Source organism: Pan paniscus, chromosome 10 (assembly GCF_029289425.2).
Source record: "Pan paniscus chromosome 10, NHGRI_mPanPan1-v2.0_pri, whole genome shotgun sequence".
Lineage (NCBI taxonomy): Eukaryota > Metazoa > Chordata > Mammalia > Primates > Hominidae > Pan > Pan paniscus.
The window spans coordinates 109,713,787-109,735,954 of record NC_073259.2 but is presented as its reverse complement, the minus strand read 5'-3'; the positions used below and the strand labels follow the sequence as shown (position 1 = coordinate 109,735,954).

General features: G+C 37.2%; 1 protein-coding gene and 1 long non-coding RNA gene across 2 annotated transcripts in view; one reads left to right on the top strand and one right to left on the bottom strand.

Moving 5' to 3' along the window:
• MYBPC1 (myosin binding protein C1) overlaps nt 1–22,168 on the bottom strand; it is an 89,418-nt gene that overhangs the window by 18,282 nt on the left and 48,968 nt on the right. Inside the window, exons 10-20 of the mRNA XM_063593598.1 lie at nt 20,576–20,700; nt 19,317–19,422; nt 18,040–18,206; nt 16,073–16,235; nt 14,687–14,793; nt 14,223–14,356; nt 7,571–7,730; nt 6,137–6,241; nt 4,840–5,028; nt 3,821–3,955; nt 578–631 (exon numbers count right to left, since the gene is read on the bottom strand). Of these exons, the coding sequence (XP_063449668.1) occupies nt 578–631; nt 3,821–3,955; nt 4,840–5,028; nt 6,137–6,241; nt 7,571–7,730; nt 14,223–14,356; nt 14,687–14,793; nt 16,073–16,235; nt 18,040–18,206; nt 19,317–19,422; nt 20,576–20,700 (1,445 nt within the window). The remainder of the gene's footprint in view (nt 1–577; nt 632–3,820; nt 3,956–4,839; nt 5,029–6,136; nt 6,242–7,570; nt 7,731–14,222; nt 14,357–14,686; nt 14,794–16,072; nt 16,236–18,039; nt 18,207–19,316; nt 19,423–20,575; nt 20,701–22,168) is intronic.
• On the top strand, nt 581–20,742 carry LOC134728497 (uncharacterized). Its single transcript, XR_010108950.1, has 5 exons — nt 581–2,265; nt 2,897–3,096; nt 7,432–7,688; nt 16,421–16,650; nt 20,435–20,742. It is a non-coding gene; the product is annotated as an uncharacterized LOC134728497 (long non-coding RNA).

The window sequence follows — 22,168 nt, the reverse complement described above, 5'->3', positions numbered from 1 at the left end:
CAATCATGATAGCTAGTCATCTATACACATTAAAGTTCAGAAAAACAGGAAAAGGCTATCTTTATGAATGAGACATTGACCTTTATAGTCATATAATATGTTTTTATCTTGGCTGATTTACTATTGTAAGACACTAACATGGATAGAGGGAACTTGATCGTATTTATTCACATTGATGAAGAGAAAAAGCTTATATCACAAAGAGAAAACAGTTCATGGGCTGATTCCTCATAAGGAGTTGGTAGAATTCTATCCTTGCAACCAAAATCTAATTTTAAAAAGTTTTTGGCAGCTTGTGTATCACATCAAGAGAATTTTAACCCAGCATTCAGGGCTTACAAATGTTTCAGCATCTGAAAGTTAGTATGCATTTTGCCCACAGGAAGAAAGAAGACTTTGATCCCACATTATTAACTCACTGCTCCCTCTCCCCCAACTCTAAGGATGTGTGTGTGTATGTGTGTATGTGTGTGTGTGTGTGTGTGTGTGATGAGTATTCTTCATGCTTGGTCATTCAATATTCCCAGAAACATTATAATATAGTAAGAAAATTTGAGAGCTTCACGGAATACTTTACCTGGCAGATCATAGGCAGCCTCCCCATTTTCATCAGACTGTTTTGCTGATGTACCTTTGAGAATCCGTCATTAAAATTAATTAAAGACACCCACTTTCACACCAGAATAATATCGTATCAGCAGTCAGCATTCTCTGTTAGTAAAGTATGCAAAGTGTGCAAAGAGATTTGTCCTCAGAGCAGTGACGGAAGAGACCAAACGGTATTAGGGGGGTTCCTCAGGAGAGCACAGCCTGCTCTGTGCAGACTGTGGCTTCTGACCTGAGGCACCTGCCACAGAGAAGAGGAGAAAAAAGAAAAGAATAGAGAAGAGGAGAAAGGAGGCTGGGACACCTCCAGTGGTGGGAAGAAGAGATAGACAAGAACAAAGCAAGACCCTGAAGAAAACAGAGGAGCAGGTCCTGGAATCTGCGAGGGAGCAGCGCACAGTGAGACAGTCTATCCTTGCGCCTGTCTCTGCCACCCCAGCAGGGGAGGATTCTCTTGGGTCCCCAGGGAACACGGTGCTCCCACAGTGGGGCTCCCTCATTCAAGACTGGGAGTACAGGCCGTTGGGATAAGGCCAGCCGTGTTTTACCAGGGTCCAAGTTCTGAATAGAATTGGAGGCTGCCCCAGCAGCTCAGGAGGCAGTTCTGGTTCCCATGACAATGAACTCTGTCAAGAAAACAAATTGAGCCTGCCCAGGGTTCCGCATCCCACATGGGCGGCTCACAGGGTGGTCTTGGGCATACCCACTGGTTTGGGATGATGACTTTCTCAGTATCAGGAGAGGAGTGGAGGCATTGGGGACTGGACTGGCTGTCCCTTGGAACTTTTGCCTCTCTCTTGTTCTAACCCTAACAGGAGTATCAAGGAGAAGGGACAGGCAACTAGAATATCCTGGCAGCTAGTAAGGCATGTGGAGAATAAAAATTCTTTATGTCTTTGAAAAAGAGATACATCTTTAAACAAATGGTCTGCTTGGGAGCTTCTGTGTTGGTATTTTCACAGTCAAGAGACAGTGGATGAGAAAGTGAAAATAAGAGACTCAGAAAACATGTACAAAAGAGTGAAGAACTAGTAAAAGAGACAATTTCAAGAGAAAACAGGACGAAACAAGACCAGAGGGGGAACAAAAATAGCCCATCTCTTCACATTGGAACCACTTTAATTGGGGAAACACAGACAAAGAAGATGGTGTCCCAGGGGATGAGGAAGGAACATGTAAGTTATTTAACATGTGAGGAGAATTTTTAAGAAAGGAAAGAAAAAACTAGAGTGCAGAAAGAAAACAAAGAAGAGTAAAATGCTGCAGGCATTAAAAAAATAATAACAAAACAAAAACGAGAGAAAGGCAGAGTCCAAAACAACACACGATCTTACAAAACAAAGAATTCTCTTACAGAATAAAACCTGATGTCTCTAAAAGCATTAAACACTATAGAAAATTAGTCTGGAGGACAACAGCCATTAAAAGAGAATGAAGAGTCGGCAGCCACATAAAGAAAATAAGAAAAGACTGCAAGAAGAAAGAGATACACGTTGTGAGAGAACTCCCATAGAAAGCTAATTCCAGAACGTTACTCGGCAAAATATATACATAATAATGACTGTGTACATATACATATGTATATACGGATATACATATGTATCTACACCGACCACACGCAACATTTTGTAAAATACACTTCGTTGTATTTTATCTAAGGTGGGTAACATCAAAATGACAGCCATCTATCATTTTGCTGTATCTTCTTACTTTTTAAACCTATCAGAAAGAAAAGAGTAAAGAATTTGCTCGATTCATACATACACAAAAGGTTTATGCTCAAAGGCCACATCACACATAAGATAGGGATATTCTGCTGGCTGGATAATACAAAAAAACAGAATGGAGCGCTCATGACTTTTTTAAACGGGGGCAGGAGGATGGAAGAGGAATAAACTGAAGTGCTCAAGAATTTACTTGTTGCATTAGTGACACTATCCCCTTCCCTTACTGGGTTAACCCTGGGAGGTTTCTGACGTTTCCACTGCTTTTGGTTAGTGGCTTTTTAAATCCTGGAGAAACCAATTATAGGACTCTGTGTGTGGAGGAGGCGCAAGAGGGATTGAGGGGTATCAGGATACTTCATTGTCCCTCTCCTCTTCCTCCCTCCAGAATAGAGGTGAGCATTTCCACAGGTGCCCCAATCCAGGCACCTGGGATTTCTTTTTCAGCAGTTTTCTCTTCATAGGAAGTTTCTTCTCCATAGTGAGTTTCCTCCAGGGGAAGTGCATTTGTGTTCACATTCCTGATTTCCCAAATGTGCTTCGTAACCTCCTTCCTTCACTTCAAGGATCTATGTTAAAGTTTGGTGTCCAAAGAGTTTTCCTGGAGGTGAAGTCTTGGGCTACTGTTTGTGGAATTTGAACAAGTTTCCTGGGAGATTGTTTACCTACCATCATCTAGAATGGAACCCAAGTCCAGAGCCATTTTCAAATGTCATCCCTTTCTAGTTATGGCAAATAAGAAACCAAGAAACACAACAGGATTTTGGTAAGTTTCACATTCTTTTGGTTTTCAGGTAATTCTGGCCCATATTTTCTTCTGTCATTTTTTCTTTTTCTATTATTTCTATCAGTGATTTTAAAAATTTATGGCCTTGTTTCTCTTCCCCTCCTAAATTAAACTGATTACATTTTTATATCCCCAACTCCTGAGATAAGTTACTGCTACATATTGAACTTATTTCTTATACACTCGAGGATTTAATGCTGCTTCCTTTAAAACTAAGAGCGGTTCTTAATTCATCTTATTTTTAGATGAAGGCAGGTGATGATTACTAGCCAAATATGTAGTCTCCCTTTATTACCCAAAATAGGTCACTCTTTTGATAGTTAACTTCAGCTCATTATAGGTTTTAGAATTTCCAACTGGCTTCATCATAACTAGACTTTTATATTGCTGTGGTGCAATTCAATTCCACAGTTTAAGAAGTGGAAGTCCCCAAAGTTTTGTTACAATCTCTTCCTCCCATCTCTTAGTTCAATTATAGTGTCCAATCTGGCAGCCTAGCCAAGATACTTTTGAGATATCAATTTATAAGCACCAAGTACTAAAAAAGGGCTTAGTTTATATACATCTCAGAAGGATGACGTTTGGCTTGATCTTATTTTCGTAGGAAGGTGATGCGTTCTCAAGAAAGAGAGACAAAAGAAAGGGGAGGGACATATCTCACCTATTGATGACAGTATTCATTTTATCTACTGGTTGTACTTACTTCCTTCAAAGCAATACTCTAGCACATAGCCATCTAAACCTGCTGCACCAATGTGGTCTGGGGGGCGCCACCTCATCGTGACAGTCGTGTCAGTGACAGAGTCCACAGTCAGAAGAGTAGGAGGGCTTGTTACAGCTTAAAGATAAAAGAGACAGAAAAGAATAAACTATTTACTACACAGCTATAGTGCAGGAACTGTGATAAAATCAATGGGGATACAAATAAAAATAGACACAAAAGCCCTACATCTTAATGAAATTCAATTAAGACACCTTGAGCATGGATGTGTGTAAGGCAAAGAGCTGATCAATGTGAGAATTTTGGAAATGCTGTCATGTATTTTTTTTCCAAATTGAGAAGCCGGTGTAGGAAGCTGGGAGGCCCAAAGAAGTTGAAGAAGGCAAGGTTTGGGATCTAATGATCTAGAGTAATTTTCCCATTGCTCTCTAATTTCCAAGTGCAAACTCTTGTATTACATTTTTTTCCATTGAAAAAAATACCTCATTGCCATAAAATAATGGAGATATCTTTTTTTTTTTTGCCTTCACTGAACTAACTTTTTTGATTTAATAGATAACATTTAAGGTGTGACCGTAAAGCAAAGAAACCAGTTTCCAAGTGTAGCCTGTTGAACCGATCTCAATTTGTTTCAGTGATAGTTGTTTACACTAAGCTGGGTTATATTAATAGGTTAATACCTTCAGAAGGGCAAATGGAAAGCACTCACATGTCCATGGACTCAGCAATATGTTTTCACTGGGGAATGGCAATCAGAGCCACCCACAGTTGGCACTGGAATTATGGTAACGAATTCTAGGGCCTATGTTATGAAGTTATTCAACTTGACCAAACCTACTTTTTAATTTCTTAGACATAAAATTGTACCTAACTGTTTCAAGCTCCTGCCCACCTACAACTCTAAGAAGTGTCCAGGCCTGTTCCAGTTAGGGATCAGAGAGAAAGCAGTCATACTCTGGGGCAATGATTCTGATGACAAAGACTCATCTCTCTTGACTTACCCAAAGGAACAAAAGGCCTGGAGGGCATACTGGGCTTGGAGATGCCAATGGCATTGACTGCAAAGATGCGGACCTCATAGGCCACACCTTCAATCATCTTCTTGGGCTCAAAAGTTGTTTCTTTGCAGAGATCAAAATTCAGCCTCATCCACCTGGAGCTTTGTTTCTTCTTCCTCTCAATAAAATATCCTGCAGGTATGCAAAATGAAAACTAAGGTTTTTCCTTGGTCTCTGAAATTAAACATTGTCAGATAATAGAAGTCCTTAAAATTTTGCATTTTGTCATCAATCTATGTGAAATAGTCATATATGTATGTAAATATTTTTAACCTATCTTATTCCAAGAGAATAGAAATATTAATATAAAATATAGATGAAAATAATGGGACTAAGAAATTAAAATTATACTGCAAAGAGAAGAAAAATGGATCACAGTTAAGTCAGCCATAGCAACTTAGTCACTGTAGGTGAACAATATAATCAGAGGCAATGTAGTTGACTCTGAGTCCCAGCAAGGAAGATAAGAAGAGGGAAATGACCAGTTTCATGAGTCTCATTATTAGCAAAGAGAAAAAATTCTCATGGCATAGGGGAAGCAAATGCTTCTAAGCATTTAAATATTTTTTCTTTTCTTTCTTTCTTTTTTTTTTTTTTTTTTTTTTGAGACAGAATCTCACTCTGTTGCCCAGGCTGGAGTGCAGTGGTGTGATCTTGGCTCACTGCAACCTCCACGCCCCCGGGCCCAAGTGATCCTCGCACCTCAGCCTCCTGAGTAGTGAGTAGCTGGGACCACAGGTGTGCACCACCATGCCCGGCTAATTTTTGTGTTTTCAATAGAGGAGGGGTTTTACCATGTTGGCCAGACTGGTCTCGAATTCCTAGCTTCAAGTGATCCACCCACCTAGGCCTCCCAAAGTGCTGGGATTACAGGTATGAGCCACAATGCTCAGCCTAATTATTTAATTCTAAAATAAATTTCTTCATAGACAAAATCATGTAGAATCAGACGTTCACTGGCTAGGATGGTGGAAGTTGGGCTTATAGTTGCTTCAAAATTAGTGTGTATAAATGTCAAACAAAAAAAGAAAACCAGCAATCAGATGATATTCATCAGAGCTATTTAAATCTCCAGTAATTACAGAGCATCTCAACATATATATTTCATTTTGAATGCATAAAGTCACAGTAAAATAGGTTTTCTTCTAAATGCAATACTTTAAAATGTGCTCTGTACTAAGATGCGTAAAGAGGACACAACTGTACTGGCAGTTACACAGACTAACCAACATGCAGTTACCTAGGATTGGAGAGCCTCCATCGTAGGCAGGAGGCTCCCAGTTCATGATACACCAGTCATCTCCCACCTCTGTCACAGTCGGTGCCACTGGAGGATCAGGGAAGTCTGTGGCAGACAAAAAAATAGGATAAAGTAAAATAAGGAAGAGGGAGTAGAAAAAAAAAGTTAATAGGAAAATATGTTTCTTGGTGATAATCATTGAAACTGTTATTTCTGAGTACTTTCCCATGTTTACTGAATTATGCTTATGATATGGTTTGGCTGTGTCCCCATCCAAATCTCATCTTGAATTGTAGCTCCCGTAATTCCCACATGTTGTGGGAGGGACCTGGTGGGAGAGAATTGAATCATAGGGGCAGTTTCCCACATACTGTTCTCGTGGTAGTGAGTAAGTCTCAAAGGATCTGATGGTTTTGTAAGGGGAAACCCCTTTGGCTTGGTTCTCATTCTCTCTCTCTTGTCTGCTGCCATGGAAGACATGGCTTTTACCTTCCACCATGATTGTGAGGCCTCCCCAGCTACAAGGAACTGTGAGTCCATTAAACCTCTTTTTCTTTATAAATTACCCAGTCTCTAGTAGGCCTTTATCAGCAACGTGAAAACAGACTAATACAAGTTAGTGACTAATTTGGGCAAAAATTTGTGCTCAATATGGGATAAGGGAAGATGAGCCCACCCCTTGCCTGAAATAAAAATAATGATGTCTCCAAATCCCTTAAACCGGTGTCCCAACATTACAGAATAAGCCCCATATGAAACCCAAGACTCTCATTCCTTACCTTGAAAATGTTAACCAAGAAATTATTGTCTAAATGTTGAATATGGTTGTTGTGGTTGTTGTTTTTAACTACAAAGTGAACTTCCGCAGAACTGAATCAAAGAGTTTTACAAGACTCAAGATGTTGGCTGGTAGAAATCCAAGTCAAAAATGGCAAGTCACAATATCTTGTAAGTATAGTTCAGTGTCTGATAAAAATGACCTCAGTTTTTGGTCAATTTGAAATATGTCATTTAAGGAGAAACTAAAGTAAGAAGAGGAGAGCATCAGACCTTGGAACAGTAGTAATCTGCTAGACTCATTTTATTCAGCTTTGGGCTTAGGAAAAATGCACTTAGATAGTTGTCTAAGGACCAAGGCAGATCTAATCCCTCTGTAATGATTGTGATGTGGGAAGTTATTTAGCAATTGTGTTTCAGTGATGTTTAAAGGGCACCAAAAGGGAATATGACTTTGGAGAGCTAATGACCAGCAACCCCAAATGGCTGACCTTAGCTCTTCTTTCTCCAATGATAAGTCCTCTAGGCAAGAAAAAAAAAAGAAGACAAGGGAAAGACAAAGGAAGGAAATGGAAGGAAAGGATAAAGAAGGAAAGTCTACTCTGAATCTTGACATGTCAGCTTGATTCTAGAAGTGTGTTTACCTGGAGGACTTACCCACAACTTTAACCTTGATGCTTGCATGTGCCTCTCCAGCTTTGTTTTTCAGATTGATGTGGTAAACACCAGAGTCATCTCTTTCAGCTATATCAATGACCAGAGTGCTGCTATCAGGGTAAGATTCTGTTCTTATCCGGCCACTGCCTTCCATAATAGCCTAAGAAGTGGAGAAACAAAATGTGGCATGATTTACACAATAACAAGGGCTACTTCAGAGTCTCTTATAAATTGAGCAATTCAGCAGACTATAGAGTGTATAGTGTATAGATTATATAGTGTATTTGGTGGACTATATAGTGTAACTATATAGTGTTCATGCCTATTATATGTTTTCTCAGTTTAATTCTCCCCCAACTCTAATGACAAGGTATTATTATACCATCTTACACATAAAGAAACTGAGACTTATCTTGCTCAAGGTCACACAGGTAGGAAGTAGCAGAAATGGGATTTGATCCCAAAGCCCACTAGCCACCAACTTTCCCAAGAGAAAATTGGAGGACTAAAAATACAAGTGCAGACATGTCATTCAAGGAGAGGAATCCCTGTGTATGAAATTAGAAACCCTCAAACTCCTATCAGAAACTAAATAATGATTTGTTCATTTTCTTAGATGTTTGGAAAATTTTTAAATACTGAAAAGGATTGAAGAAGGCTGCAAGGCCAATTTTCCATTTTCTTTTTCTAGTAAAAACATAAAAGAATGCACATCTAATTCCCAAAGTAAAGACAGAGCGAGATTGAGCCTCCTATTATATTTTCTTTCTTTTATTTTCTTCTTCTTTTTTTTCACTTTTTTTCTTCTTTCTTAAACCTGAAATTTAAAGCAGGATTACATTTTTCTGATTCCCAGGTTGTATCTTCTATAAGACAATCAATAGCCAATATACAAAGAGGAAAAACAGAGAAGGTCAAAGTAATTTAGAAACTGGTTATTTGCCACTAAATACTAGGTAAACTCTCTACTCTTTTGTGTCTGTATCAGGACTCATAAGTCTTCAATAACCTGAGGTTGTGATCACAGTAAGAATACCTGAAATAATTCTCTAATTCTTCCATTTTGTAATAGAACAAAATTTCCTCATATCAGCCAAATTCTAATGTAAGATTTTAATAGATGTTCTCTTTTGTTTTTATTTATTTTTTATTTTTCTCACTCCCAAAGCTAATCCATCTCCTTTGTATCAATTCTTTTAGATTTTCTACACAACCATGTCATCTGTGAACAAGGACCATTTTATTTCTTCTTTCCCAATTTGTATACGCTTTTTTCCTTTCATTGCATTAGCTAAGCCTTCCAGTAAAATGTTAAAAAGCAGTGGTGACAGGAGGACACTCTTGCATTATTTCTGATCTTGGTAGGAAAGCGTCAAGTTTCTCACTGTTAAGTATAACTTTAGCTGTTGGGTTTTTCTTTTTATGGTAGATTTTTTTTTATCAGATTGAATACATTTCCCTCTATTTCCATTTTGCTGAGAGTTTTCTTCATGCATTTTGTCAAAGATTCTTTCTGCATCGGTTGATATAATCATGTTACTTTTCTCCTTTAGCCTGTTGATGTAGTGGATTACATTAATTGATTTTCAAATTTTGAGCCAGCATTGCATACCTAGAGTGAATTTCACTTGGTCTTGGTGTATAATTCTTTTCATACATTGTTGGGTTTGATTTGCTCTTTTTTTTTTTTTTTTTTTTTTTTTTTTGAGACAGAGTCTCGCTCTGTCGCCCAGGCTGGAGTGCGTTGGCGCGATCTCGGCTCACTGCAAGCTCCGCCTCCCGGGTTCACGCCATTCTCCTGCCTCAGCCTCCCGACTAGCTGGGACTACAGGCGCCACCACCACGCCCGGCTAATTTTTTTTGTATTTTTAGTAGAGACGGGGTTTCACCGTATTAGCCAGGATGGTCTCGATCTCCTGACCTCGTGGCTAATGTTTCATTAGAATTTTTGCATCTACATTTGTGAGAGATATTGGTCTGAAATTTTCTGGTTTTGATATTAGGATAAAACTGACCTCATAGATTGAATTAGGAAGCATTCTGAAAGAGATTAAGGCACAATTTCTTTCTTAAATGTTTGGTAGAATTTACCAACAAACCCATTGGGGCCTGTTGCTTTCTGTTTTGTAAGGTTATTAATTATTGATTCAATTTGTTTAATAGAGATAATCCTTTTCTGATTGCCTATTTCTTCTTGTGTGAGTTTTAGAAGATTGTATCTTTCAAGGAGTTGGTCCATTTCAACTAGGTTGTGAAATTTATGGGCATAGAGTTGTTCATAATATTCCTTAACTATCCTTTTAATGTCCATGGGATTTGTAGTAATGTCCCTCTTTCATTTCTGTTAATTAGCCTTGACTCTTCTTTTCCTACTTAGCCCGGCTAGAGGGTTATACGTTTTATTGATATTTACAAAGAACCAGCTTTTGTTAATTTCTCTATTAATTTCCAGTTTTCAATTTCATTTATTTCTGCACTAATTTGTATCATGTCTTTTATCTGCTTACTTTGAATTTAATTTACTCTTCTTTCTCTTGTTTTCTAACACGTAAACTTTGATTACCGGTTTTAGGTCTTTCTTATTTTTAAATATATGCAATCATTGCCATTAATTTCCCTTTAAGCACTGCTTTTGCTGCAACTTAAACATTTTGATATGTTGTATTTTCATTTAATTCAATATATTTTAAATTTTCTTTTAAGATTTCATCTTTGAAGTGTGTTGTTTAATCTTCAGGAATTTGAGGGATTTTCAGCTATTTTTCTGTTATGTATTGATTTTTAGTTTCTCTTCTGTAATTTATTTATTTTTAGTTTAATTCCATTGTCCCTGAGAGCAGATATTATATGACTTCTATTTTTAAAAATTTGTTAAGGTGTTTTTATGGCCTAGAATGTGTTCTATTTTGGTGAATATGCTATGTGTGCTTGAAAAGAATGTGTAATCTGCTGCTGTTGGATGAAGTAATCTATAGATGTTATTTATATACAATTGATTGATAGTGCTGTTGAGTTCAGCTATGTCCTTACTGATTTTCTGTCTGCTGAATCTGCCCATTTCTGATAGAGGGATGTCAAAATCTCCAACTATAATAGTGAATGCATCTATTTTTCATTGCCGTTCTATCAGTTTTTGTCTCATATATTTTGAGGCTCTGTTGTTAGGTGTATACATGTTAAGGATTATTAGGCCTTCGTGGAGTATTGACCCATTTATCATTATGTAACGCTCATTTGTATTCCAGATAAATTTCTTCGCTTTGTAGTCTGCATTGTCTGAAGCTAATATGGTTACTCATACTTTCTTTTGTTTAGTCTTAGCACAGCATGTCTCTCTCCCTCCCTATACTTTAAGGGATGCAACTTTATATTTAAACTGGGTTTCTTATAGTCAACATATCTTTGGGTCATGTTTTTGCTCTACTCTGACAATTTTGGGCTTCTAATTTGTATATTTGGACCATTGACATTTAAAGTAAATATTGGTATAGCTGGATCAATATCTGTCATATTTGTTATTATTTTCTATTGGTTGCCCTTCTTCTTTGTTCCTATTATTGTCTTCTACATTTTTTTCTGCCTTTTGTGGTTTTAATTAAGCATTCTATGTGATTTCATTTTCTCTCCTTTATTAGCATATTAATTTTACTTCCTCTTTTTTAAACTTTTTAAAGTGGTTTCCCTAGTTTACAATATATATTTACAATTAACCCAACTCCACTTTCAAACAACACTACAGTGGTTCACAAGTAGTGCATGTACTTTAAAATAATGAAATGTCCCTAATTCCTTTCTCCCATTTTTTGTATTATTGCTGTCATTCATTTCACTTATATATAAAATACATAAATATAACTATATAAGCATACCTAATTGAATACATTGTTGCTTTTATCATTTTGAACAAAGTATTATTTGTTAGATCAACTGAGAGTAGGAAAAATGAAAAAGTTTATTTTACCTTCACTTATTCATTATTTTATACTCTTTTTTTCTTTATGTAGATCTGAGTTTCTGACCTATATTATTTTCCTTTTTTCTGAAGAACATCTTTTAATATTTTTTTGCAAGACAGATCCATTGGCAACAAATTCCCTAAAGTTTTGTTTGTCTGAGAAAGTCTTTACTTCTCCTTCACTTTTGAAAGATAATTTCAGAGGGTACAGAATTCTAGGTTGGTGGGTTTTCACCCTGAACACTTTCAATGTGTCACTGCACTCTCACATTTCGGCAGTTTGCCCTGCATCCTCACTTCTCTGACATATGTAAGAGGAGTTGCTAGTTTTTCCATTTGTCCAGCTTTTTACTTGTTAGGATAGAGTGGCAACTTCTAAGCTGATTACATGCCCGAATGAAAATTTGAAGTCTAACTGATTCTTTAAATTTTTTTGGACTTTTTCTCTTGCGTTTCATTTTGGATCATTTCTATTGCTATGTCTTCAAATTCGCCTTCAATGTCTAATTAGCTATTAATTCCATCTACATATTTTTTATCTGAGACATTTTATTGCTTTCATCTGTAGGTGATTAGATTTGGATCTTTTTATATTTTCCATTTCATTTCACTTTTTTCACTTAACTTTCTCTTAATTTTTATTTTATTTTATTAAATTTCTCTTAAATTTAATTTAAATGGAGAGCTTAACATTTCTCCACCTAACTTTTTGAACGTATGGAATACAGTTAAAATAACTATTTTCATATGCTCGACTGCTAATCTAATTTACATGTGAGATCTGAATTGGCTGTAACTGACTTTTCTCATTTTGAGCTGTGTTTTCCTGCTTATTTCTCTACCATAATGTTTGACTGGATGGCAGGATATTGCTAATTTTGTCGCGTTGGGTGCTTGATATTTTTGTATTCCTATATAAATCTTGAGCTTTGTTTTGAAATGCAATTAAATTATTTGGAAATTGATTGAATCTTTTAGACTTGTTTTCATGACTTATTAGGTGGGTCCATGACAGTGCTCAGTCTAGGGTTAATTATTCCTGCAACCAAGGCAAGGCTTTCGTGAGTACTCTACTCAACGCACTGTGAATGATGAGGTTTTCATGTCTAGCTAGGGGGAACAGGCACTACTATTGGCCTTGTGTGAGTGCCAGTCCACTTCTCTTTAATCCTTTCATATGTTCCTTTCTTGAATCTTGGGTAGTTTCCTCATAAATGTGCACTGATCTTTGCTGAATACTTGAGCATGATCCTCTGCAGAGCTCCAGGGGAACTCTCTGTGCAGCTCTTTCCTCCAGTATGTATAGTATGTATCCTATGAACTCTAGCTGCCTTGGTCTCCTTGTACAATGGGAGTCCTAAACTTAGGGAGTCCACTGGGTTCTGTCCAGGTTTTTCTTCCTTGTGCCACTGCCTGGATACTCTTTTATGGCAATAAGCTTGAGGCAATTATAGGGCTTATTTCATTTGTTTATCATATTTCATAGTCATTGTCTTTCACGATCTGATATCCAATGTCTTGAAACCCATTGTTCACATATTTTGTCTATTTTGGGGGTTATTTCAAGTGAGTAGGTAAATCTGGTTCCTGTTATTCAATTCTGGTTGAAAGTAGAAGTCTCATTCTGCTTTTTATTATTTAATTTTATTTTTAACATTAAAAAAATTTGTTTTGAGATAGAGTCTCACTCTGTCGCCCAGCTGGAGTGCAGTGGCGTGATCTCGGCTCACTGCAACCTCTGCCTCCCGGGTTCAAGCGATTCTTGTGCCTCAGCCTCCCGAGTAGCTGGAATTAGAGGCATGCTGCCACCATATTTGGCTAATTTTTTTGTATTTTTAGTAGAGATGGGGTTTCTCCATGCAGGCTCAGGCTGGTCTGGAACTCCTGGCTTCAGGTGTTCTGCCTGCCCCAGCCTCCCAAAGTGCTGGGATTATAGGCATGAGCCACCATGCCCAGCCTCATGTCTTCTTTTTAAATGTAATTTTTTTTTTTTTTTGCTTTTATTTTTGTAGAAAGCCACGGAGTCACACTGGAGCTGGCACTACTCTACCATTTCACCCTCACTTGTATTTCTCCCAATCATTCACTTTGCCCCAGCCATGCTGGCTTTCCTTCTGTTCCTCCAACACATCAGGCTTATTCTCTCCCCTTGGCCTTTGCACTTGCAATTGCCTCCGTATGGAAATGTCTTCTCTTTGATCTTCACATAATGGGTTCCTTGTTCTTCACAGAGGCTGCCATTGACTATGCAGTTACTTGCTATTGTATCCTTCTCTTTTATTATCTTCTTGTACTTATTACTATCCAAAGTGACTTTGTTCATTTATTTATTTAATAATTCATTTTCTTTTTCATCCCCCCAATTTCCATTAGAATAAAAATCATTTATTTATTTAATAATTCATTTTCTTTTTCATCCCCCCAATTTCCATTAGAATAAAAATGAGGCTTTTTTCACTGTGCATCAAAACATGCTTTGCTACATAATAGTCAGAAATATGAGAAGTAAATTAATGATGATCAGATTTGCCTGAAAATCAGTCATCTTTCTTTTTCAAAGGAATTACATCTTTACTGTACTGCTGTACATTTATTTGTTTTCTACCTTCATCTGAATAATGGAGGGCAAGGGGTGGGGTAGGCAGTGTGTATGCATATCTGTGTGTGCATGTGAGTGTGTGCAAGCATAAAACAAACCTTATCTCCCCGGCACCACATGGCTTTAGGAGGTGGTTCTCCGCTGATGGGGATCTCAAGACGAAGCTTGTTTCCTGCAATCACTGTCACTGTGTTGTCAGCATCAAGACCATCCAGGATGATCTTAGGAGGATCTAGAATATTAAGCATAGTCTTTGTTATCAGACAGTCATTTCTGTGTGAATATCTGCACTAATGTTTGGCTAGTATGATGGTAGTAACCAATATTTTATCTAATCAAAAAGAATATAAGAGGAGTCAGGATAGTTGGTGCCTGGCACCTTGCAAAACCATTTTATTGTAAGGTGTTGGTATAAGTCACCAATCTTTCTGATTGGTGATTAATACCAATTGATGTATTTTTCCTTAAATGTCACTTAGTTTTGAATATATTATAATTCCATGGTAAGCAAAAGCAAACAAAAAAGAACACAACTATGCAATGAATTATTTTATCTACTCACCAATAACATGAACTTTGGCAGGCAGAGTAACATTGTAGGCATCAGGTGCAAATACATAATCACCTTCATCTTCAGTGAGGGCATTGGCTATCACTAACTTGTGGATCCTAAGGAAACAAGGAAAATGTATTTCTAAGACTCCAAAGATCTAGTTTATATATGACCCAGACTGAAAAGACACTTGACCTTTATCTGATTAACTTCTTTAGTGCAGGAAAGAGAGGGAGAGAGAGAGAGAGAGAGAGAGAGAGAGAGGATGAGAAGCCTTAATTATCCTACTTATTGATTCAAATTAAACCTTTATTTTGGACTATATGGAATTATCTCCACAAATAGAATCTTCTTATTGTATATGTAGAGTCTATTATTCTTTTTTTTATCTCATAGCTTTAAAAAGGCTAAAATAGAACATATCAATAATGCTATACTTTAAGATTCAAGAGATGCCAAGAATAATCTTGATTTTGGCTTTACATCCCAAACCCTAAGAACAATAGCTCTTAACTTTATTGGGGTCACAAACCAGTGAATATCTGATGGACACTATGAATCCTTTCTGTGTAAACAGTATGTATTTTTGTATACACAGAATTTTCTCACAATTTCACAGGAGTTATGGGGCTTCCTAAAGTTCATTTATGATATCCTAAAAGCCCATGAATTCAAAGTTGAACTCTTGCCTTAGATCTTTGCCAGATTCTAGGATATTATGCCCCCTACACAAATAAAGATTTGTGGGAAGGCATTGTGACACTTATTGGTTAGAGACGGTTAATCCATTTGATCAGGTCCTCAATTAGAATTCAGTATTTTTCCTCTAACTTCATGTTTATTATTTATTTTAGAGACAAGTTCTCTCATTCTGTTTCCCAGGCTGAAAGGCAGTGGTGTGATCTCAGCTCACTTCAACCTCCCACTACTGGGCTCAAGCCATCCTCCCACCTCCCAAGTAGTTGGGATTACAGGTGCATGCCACCACGCCTGGCTAATTTTTGTGTTTTTTGTAGAGATGAGGTTTTGCCATGTAGCCCAGGAGCTCTTGAACTCCTGAGCTCAATTGATCCGTCTGCCTCGGCATCCCAAAGTGTTGGGATTACAGGCATGAGCCATGGTTCCTGGCCTCTAACTTCATGTTTAAATGGAAAAAGAGTGAATGGATTTTGAATAGACAAAGTACCATAGTGTGAGGTACAGATACAGGATTATGAGTAGGACATGCTATACAACAGAGAAATCACACCTTCTTGCTAGTTGGAAGCAAAGAATCAGGAATAGATGATCTCCCTATGGCTACCCTTCAAATATCCTCACCAAATATTTAATTTAGAAAATGGAGAAAGTAGAAATGGGACCAAACCTCACTTGCGGGTCACCTGGCTCGCTTACCTTCCCTTGTGAACCACCTTTAGACGGTCACTCTCCTGAACAGGTAGGCCATTTTTAGTCCATTTTCCTGGTATGTTTTCAGAGATTTCACACTTCAGGCAGATTTCTTTTCCAAGATTTACAGTCTGATCAGTCAGAGGTGTCAAAATCTTCAGAGGTTTCACTGTAGAAATGATAGACCATCACAAATGCCAAGCCCAAACTCCCAGCAGGCCAAGATGGTGGCATTTCACAATGGTATAGTGAGCTCTACTACAATGTTTGTTTTGAAAGTGAGAAGCTGTACCAATGCAATTAATATATTAGAGGATAATTTCACATTTGATTCTGTACAATTTCATTCCTTAGAAAAACTAGGTGAATGCAGAAAATTGCATCCCGCTGAAATGACCCAGCAAGGAATGCACAAAATCTGCAGACTCACACCTCAAACATCTATCAGCTACCTCAGTTCATCCATGTGATAAAAGCCACACCCATTTACATCTGAGGTCACAACTACTCATCAGATTTTGAATAATCCTCTTTCTACTGCTTCACAACAGTTCGCAAGCCACAACACTTCCAGCATTAATTCTGTAAGCAAATCTCAGGTCTTTTTCAACATTAAGTGCCATATTTATTATATTTATTAACCATTTAGCATGTGTAAAACTGTGCTACTACTTTTTACTGGGTTCTTATATTTTAAAAAATATGTCGCTGACTGATGTGGTTTGGCTGTGCCCTCACCTAAATCTCATCTTGAATTGTAGTTCCTATAATCCTCACATGTCATGGGAGGGACATGGTGGGAGGTAATTGAATCATGGGGGCAGTTACCCCCCTGCTGCCGTTCTTATGATAGTGACTGAGTTCTCATGAGATCTGACAGTTTTATAAGGGTCTTTTGCCATTTTGCTTGGCACTTCTCCTTGCTGCCACCATGTGAAGAAGGACATATTTACTTTCTCTTCTGCCATGACTGTAAGTTTCCTGAGGTCTCCCCAGCCATGCGGAACTGTGAGTCAATTGAAACTTTTTCCTTTATAAATTACCCAGTCTTGGGTATGTCTTCATTAGCAGCATGAGAACGGACTACTAAACCAGCAAAATTCTTGAGTGTCATACCCATAATCCCATTTCCCCTACAAACCCTATGGTTTTTATTGCATGACTTTGCATAGCATAATTATTTTTAGAAATGCACATGTTACATCATAGCAGAATGGATTATAATTGCTTTAAATGAATACAAATATCAGATAAGGATCTGTCTATGGCTGAAAGACTTCTTGATGTTAAACTAAAATGGCCACAGTTCCATAAAGCATAAGGAATGTATTGGGATTGATCCTGAATAATTCAATGATTATATGAACTGCAACTGGACTAAGCAATAAATGTGGAAGTAAGATTTCTGCTCTGTTTGTGACATCATCTTGAGATATTTGCTGTTTTAATTTTTATGGCAAATTGGGAGAGATTCTGCCATTGCTAACTGACTAGCAGTAGAGGGCATTGAGGGAAGTACATTAATTCTCTCATGCCTCTGAAGCCTACTAGCAAATTAGCTCTTACAATCTTCTCAATTGAGCCCTTTTGGTTTGAATTACTTTCTTCTCATGCCAAATGTAATTGCAGAGTGTTGAATGGTTATTTGATGAATAGCTAGCTAACATTATCAGGATATGACATCATATCTAAGTATTTATCCCCTATTTTTACGGTCTTGGAATTATAACTTTTCTGGCAGGTGATTTTTATACTTCCTTCCTAATATTGGTGCTCTACTATTAAACCGAGTTGTGGTTCCTTCCTTAAATATCCTGATTGATCTGACATAGACACTTAGCTGGAATGAAATCCATTTTACATACTTAAAAATCATTGCAAATAGAAATCAAATAGAAACTTTTCTGAAACCGAATTAACACAACCATCATTAATAAGCCCACTTAGAAGACATCTAAAGAAGTCTCACTTACAGTCAACACTAAGTTTAGCAGATGATTGTCCTCCTGTTGTCATTACTGAATATTCTGCAGCATCAGCCTTTGTTGCTCCCTCTATGATCAAGATGTGTTTTTTACCCTCAACTCTAATTCGGTATCTTGATTTTGGACCAGGGATAATCTCTTCACCATTCTTAAACCTGAATTAAGATAAAATATTAAAAAGGTTTGTAAAAGATCCTTCAGGAAAAATACCTTGTCCATCTTGCTTATTGCAATATCCTGAAGAATTTCTGGAGGCTATGAGACACACAAGAACTATTTGTTGAATTAAAAAATGTACGACTCAATCTCTTTATCCATCAGTAGATTCATAATGTAAAAAATATTGTCTACAAAATTGTGTTAAAAGAACACGAGCCACCTGTTCGCACTCAAGATGAATCAGGTGCAACTGCTAAGAGTGGATATTACCCCCATGTAGGCTCTTGAAGCACATTAGTAAGAATATCATTTAATGCATTTTAAGGATAACTATGATTCTCTATTAGAATGAACAATCTACACTGTACCAATTACTACAAATCCTGCTGTGTAATTTACTATACCTTTCAACATAACATTTCATTTTAAGATTTAAAATTTCTAGTTTTTAATTTTAAGATTACTCACAAGGAACCTGAGAAAACATTCCCCACCTGAGCAAAACAAATACACTCTTATTTCTAAAAGCAATTGGTGATTCTCAGTCTAAATTTTTTTCCCCTGAGGTACTAGGAAAATAAAGTGACTAGGGGTTACATGAAAAATACATGTAAATATGTACTTAAAAATCATTGCAAATAGAAATCAAATAGAAACTTTTCTAAAACCGAATTAACACAACTATCATTAGTAAGCCCACTTAGAAGACATCTAAAGAAGTCTTACTAAACTTACTAAACACTAAATATGTTTTTTCATGTAAGTTGCCAATAGGGCATAGTGAGAGGAAGCCTGCTATAAAGGTTAAGAGCATCCATAGGCTTTGGGGTCAAATAGACTTGGGTAAACTTGAGTCATCCACTTAGTATTAAGTACCCACTTCCCTACGTGCTTACCCACATAGATCTCTGGTTCTTTTTTCAGTCTCACGAGTGGAAAAACCCCAGTATATTAGTATACTTTTATTTATCATCTCTACTAACACAAATGAGGTGGAGATTCTTTTCAAAGGTTTAAAAGCTACTTGTACTTCCTATTCTATCAACTATGAAGGTCCACTTTTTTTTGTCTATTAAAAATGGACAGACTTCATTAAGGCTATTTACCATTTTACATTGGCATCATCTTCAGACACTTCACATTCTAATTCCACTCTCTCCCCACAATAAGCAGTTGTATCTTCCAGCTGTTTGGTCACCATAATTGGAGGCTCTAGTATACAAAAAGGGGAAATCAGAATCATTAAATATCCAAAGCCTATCCCGTGAGCCCTGATTTGTTCACAGATGAAAAACCAACAGTGAGAAAGCAACATCTATTGTTGACATGGTGATAACAGTAAGTGAGGTTTTTGTTTTTGTTTTTGTTCTTGTTTTGAGACAGAGTCTCACTCTGCTGTCCAGGCTGGGGTGCAGTGGCGTGATCTTGGCTTCATGTAACCTCCACCTCCTAGGTTCAAGAAATTCTCCTGCCTCAGCCTCCTGAGTAGCTGGGATTACAGGTGCATGCCACTTCACCCAACTAATTTTTGCATTTTTAGTAGAGACGAGATTTTACCACATTGGCCAGGCTGGTCTTGAACTCCTGATCTCAAGTGATCACGTGCCTTGGCCTCCCAAAGTGCTGGTATTATAGACATGAGCCACTGTGGCTGTCTGTGAGTTTTGTTTTGTTTTCTATGTCTGTTCTTGGCAAAATAAATAGCAGGCAACCCTGGGTAAATTCTCCCAATTTTTTCACAGTTCTCCAAGTCAAATCAATTATTGTTCTCAAGAACAAACAAAACATATATCAAATATTATTCTTTTAGCAAAGAAGATACTAAATGCTAGACATTTCTGATGAAGGAGAATATATAAAACTCAAATCTTTGATCCTAGTTCCAGATGGATGACAGAGATCTCAGGGTTGTCTGTAATCAGAAGCCCTCATAAAGAAAATAAGGAAGACATGGCTGTATTCACACCCTCCAGCTCTTTTCACAACGTCTTAGTAAATGATAATTTTCAGTGTGCTTGGTACCAACCACTTATTAATGAAGCTGGTTTCAAGAGAAACCTATTTGTGATCAGTTGAGTGTGTGAAACAAGGATTATCCAGTAAAATCTGTTGGGTTTCAAAGCTACAACTAGAATAATTATTTTTGCAAAATAGTGCTTGGCTTGAGTCAAAACATAAGGCATTTGTACTCAGCAGGTTTTCTTTCTCCCCTCTGCTGTCCTAGTCTTCAACAAACCAGAAGACTCGTTAGGATCCATAATAACTGCCAGTGTAGAGGAGCCGCAGTTACTTTCGCTTTGATCATTATCCCTGGGAGAAGAAGCCAACAGCTCCTGGTCACCACAATAAGAGATTTCATTTTTACCTCTTACGAAGAGCTCAGTGGAACATTTCTCATCACCGGCTGTCACATAATACTCCGAATCATCTGTCATCTGACAGTTATTGATAAACAGGATTCTCTGGCATCCTTTGTGTTCAAAGATGTATCTGTTTTGAATAGGATGAAAATAAACAGAGTCTGTGAATGTGATTTTATTCTTTTCTTTATTGCCAGCAAATTTGGCTTGTAATTTGGTAGTGTTTGAAAGTCAAGGATCTGTTTTTTTTTGTTTTTTTGTTTTTTGTTTTTGTTTTGTTTTTTGAGACAGGGTCTTGCTCTGTTGCACAGGCAGGAGTGCAGTGGTGCAAACATAGCTAATTGGAGCTTCGACCTCCTGGGCTCAAGTGATCCTCCTGCCTCAGCCTCCCATGTGGCTGGGACCACAGGTGTGGGGGCATCAGGCCCAGTTAATTTATTTTTTGTAAGACTGAGTCTCACCATCTTGCCTAGGCTTGTCTCAGACTCCTCGGTTCAAGCGTTCCTGCCTCAGCCTCCCAAAGTGTTGGGATTACAGGCGTGAGCCATCGTGCCCAGCAGGGATATAATTTTGATCTGCTCTTTAGGTATCATATCTTACACAGTTTAACGTCAAACCAAAAAAAAAACCAATTTTTATCTTTATAATACATAATATATAAGCATATTTATATATACTATTTAATTTCCATTATAATTTTCTTTTACATAAGGTTTTTATTTCAAATAAAAATCAGTACTCACATATTTGCTATTTAATTTTTTTAACCCACTGTTGGAAGATAGAGTTGGCTGAGGGTGTCAGATTTTTAACTCTGTACATTCTTTAACTAACCAATTCATGTACTTTATAGGTGGGTAGAGACTTGATCTTATTCATTGATGTATGAATAAGATCTATTCAGTGCCTATCCCAGTGGTATAGTAGATTTCCTTGAGTGAATAAATGATTATACAATTTAAGAAATAATGTGATATAACCACAAACACACGCAGCAGTTCTATAGAATGTGATGTTCTCTTAAATGAGCTCAAGAACTGGTGCTATCATACACTTACATGTACTAAGAAAGAATGTGAGTATTTAGAAACAAAAAACTAGAAGCCAAGAAGATTGTAAAATATAATTATCTGTGATCTGTATTATGGAGGAGCACATGATGGGATTAAAATAGACTAAAAACACTGTTTTGGGAATTTCTCAGATTGAAGCCTTCAAGAACAACATATTTAAAAATATTTTCTACATAAAGATAACCAATTAAAATTATGTTTTTGGTAAATTCAGGCCATCTTCAAGAGATTTTTACACCAGATATTAATGTTATCATCACAAAGTCACTCTAGTGGCATGACCACATTAAGAAATTGGAAACCACCTAATTGTACTCCACAAGTAACAGCTTTCCAGGATTAACATCTTTTATAAATGTACACGTGGCTCCTGTTAACCTAAAAAAAAATTGAAGTTGAAAATCTCTCAGGCTGAGGAGGATCCCTGTAAAGTAGTTTTATAATAGACTGGAGATACCATCAGACGTCAGGGATTAGTCTGTCTCTAGTCCGTCTCCATTAAATAATAAAACACAGGCTTTGACC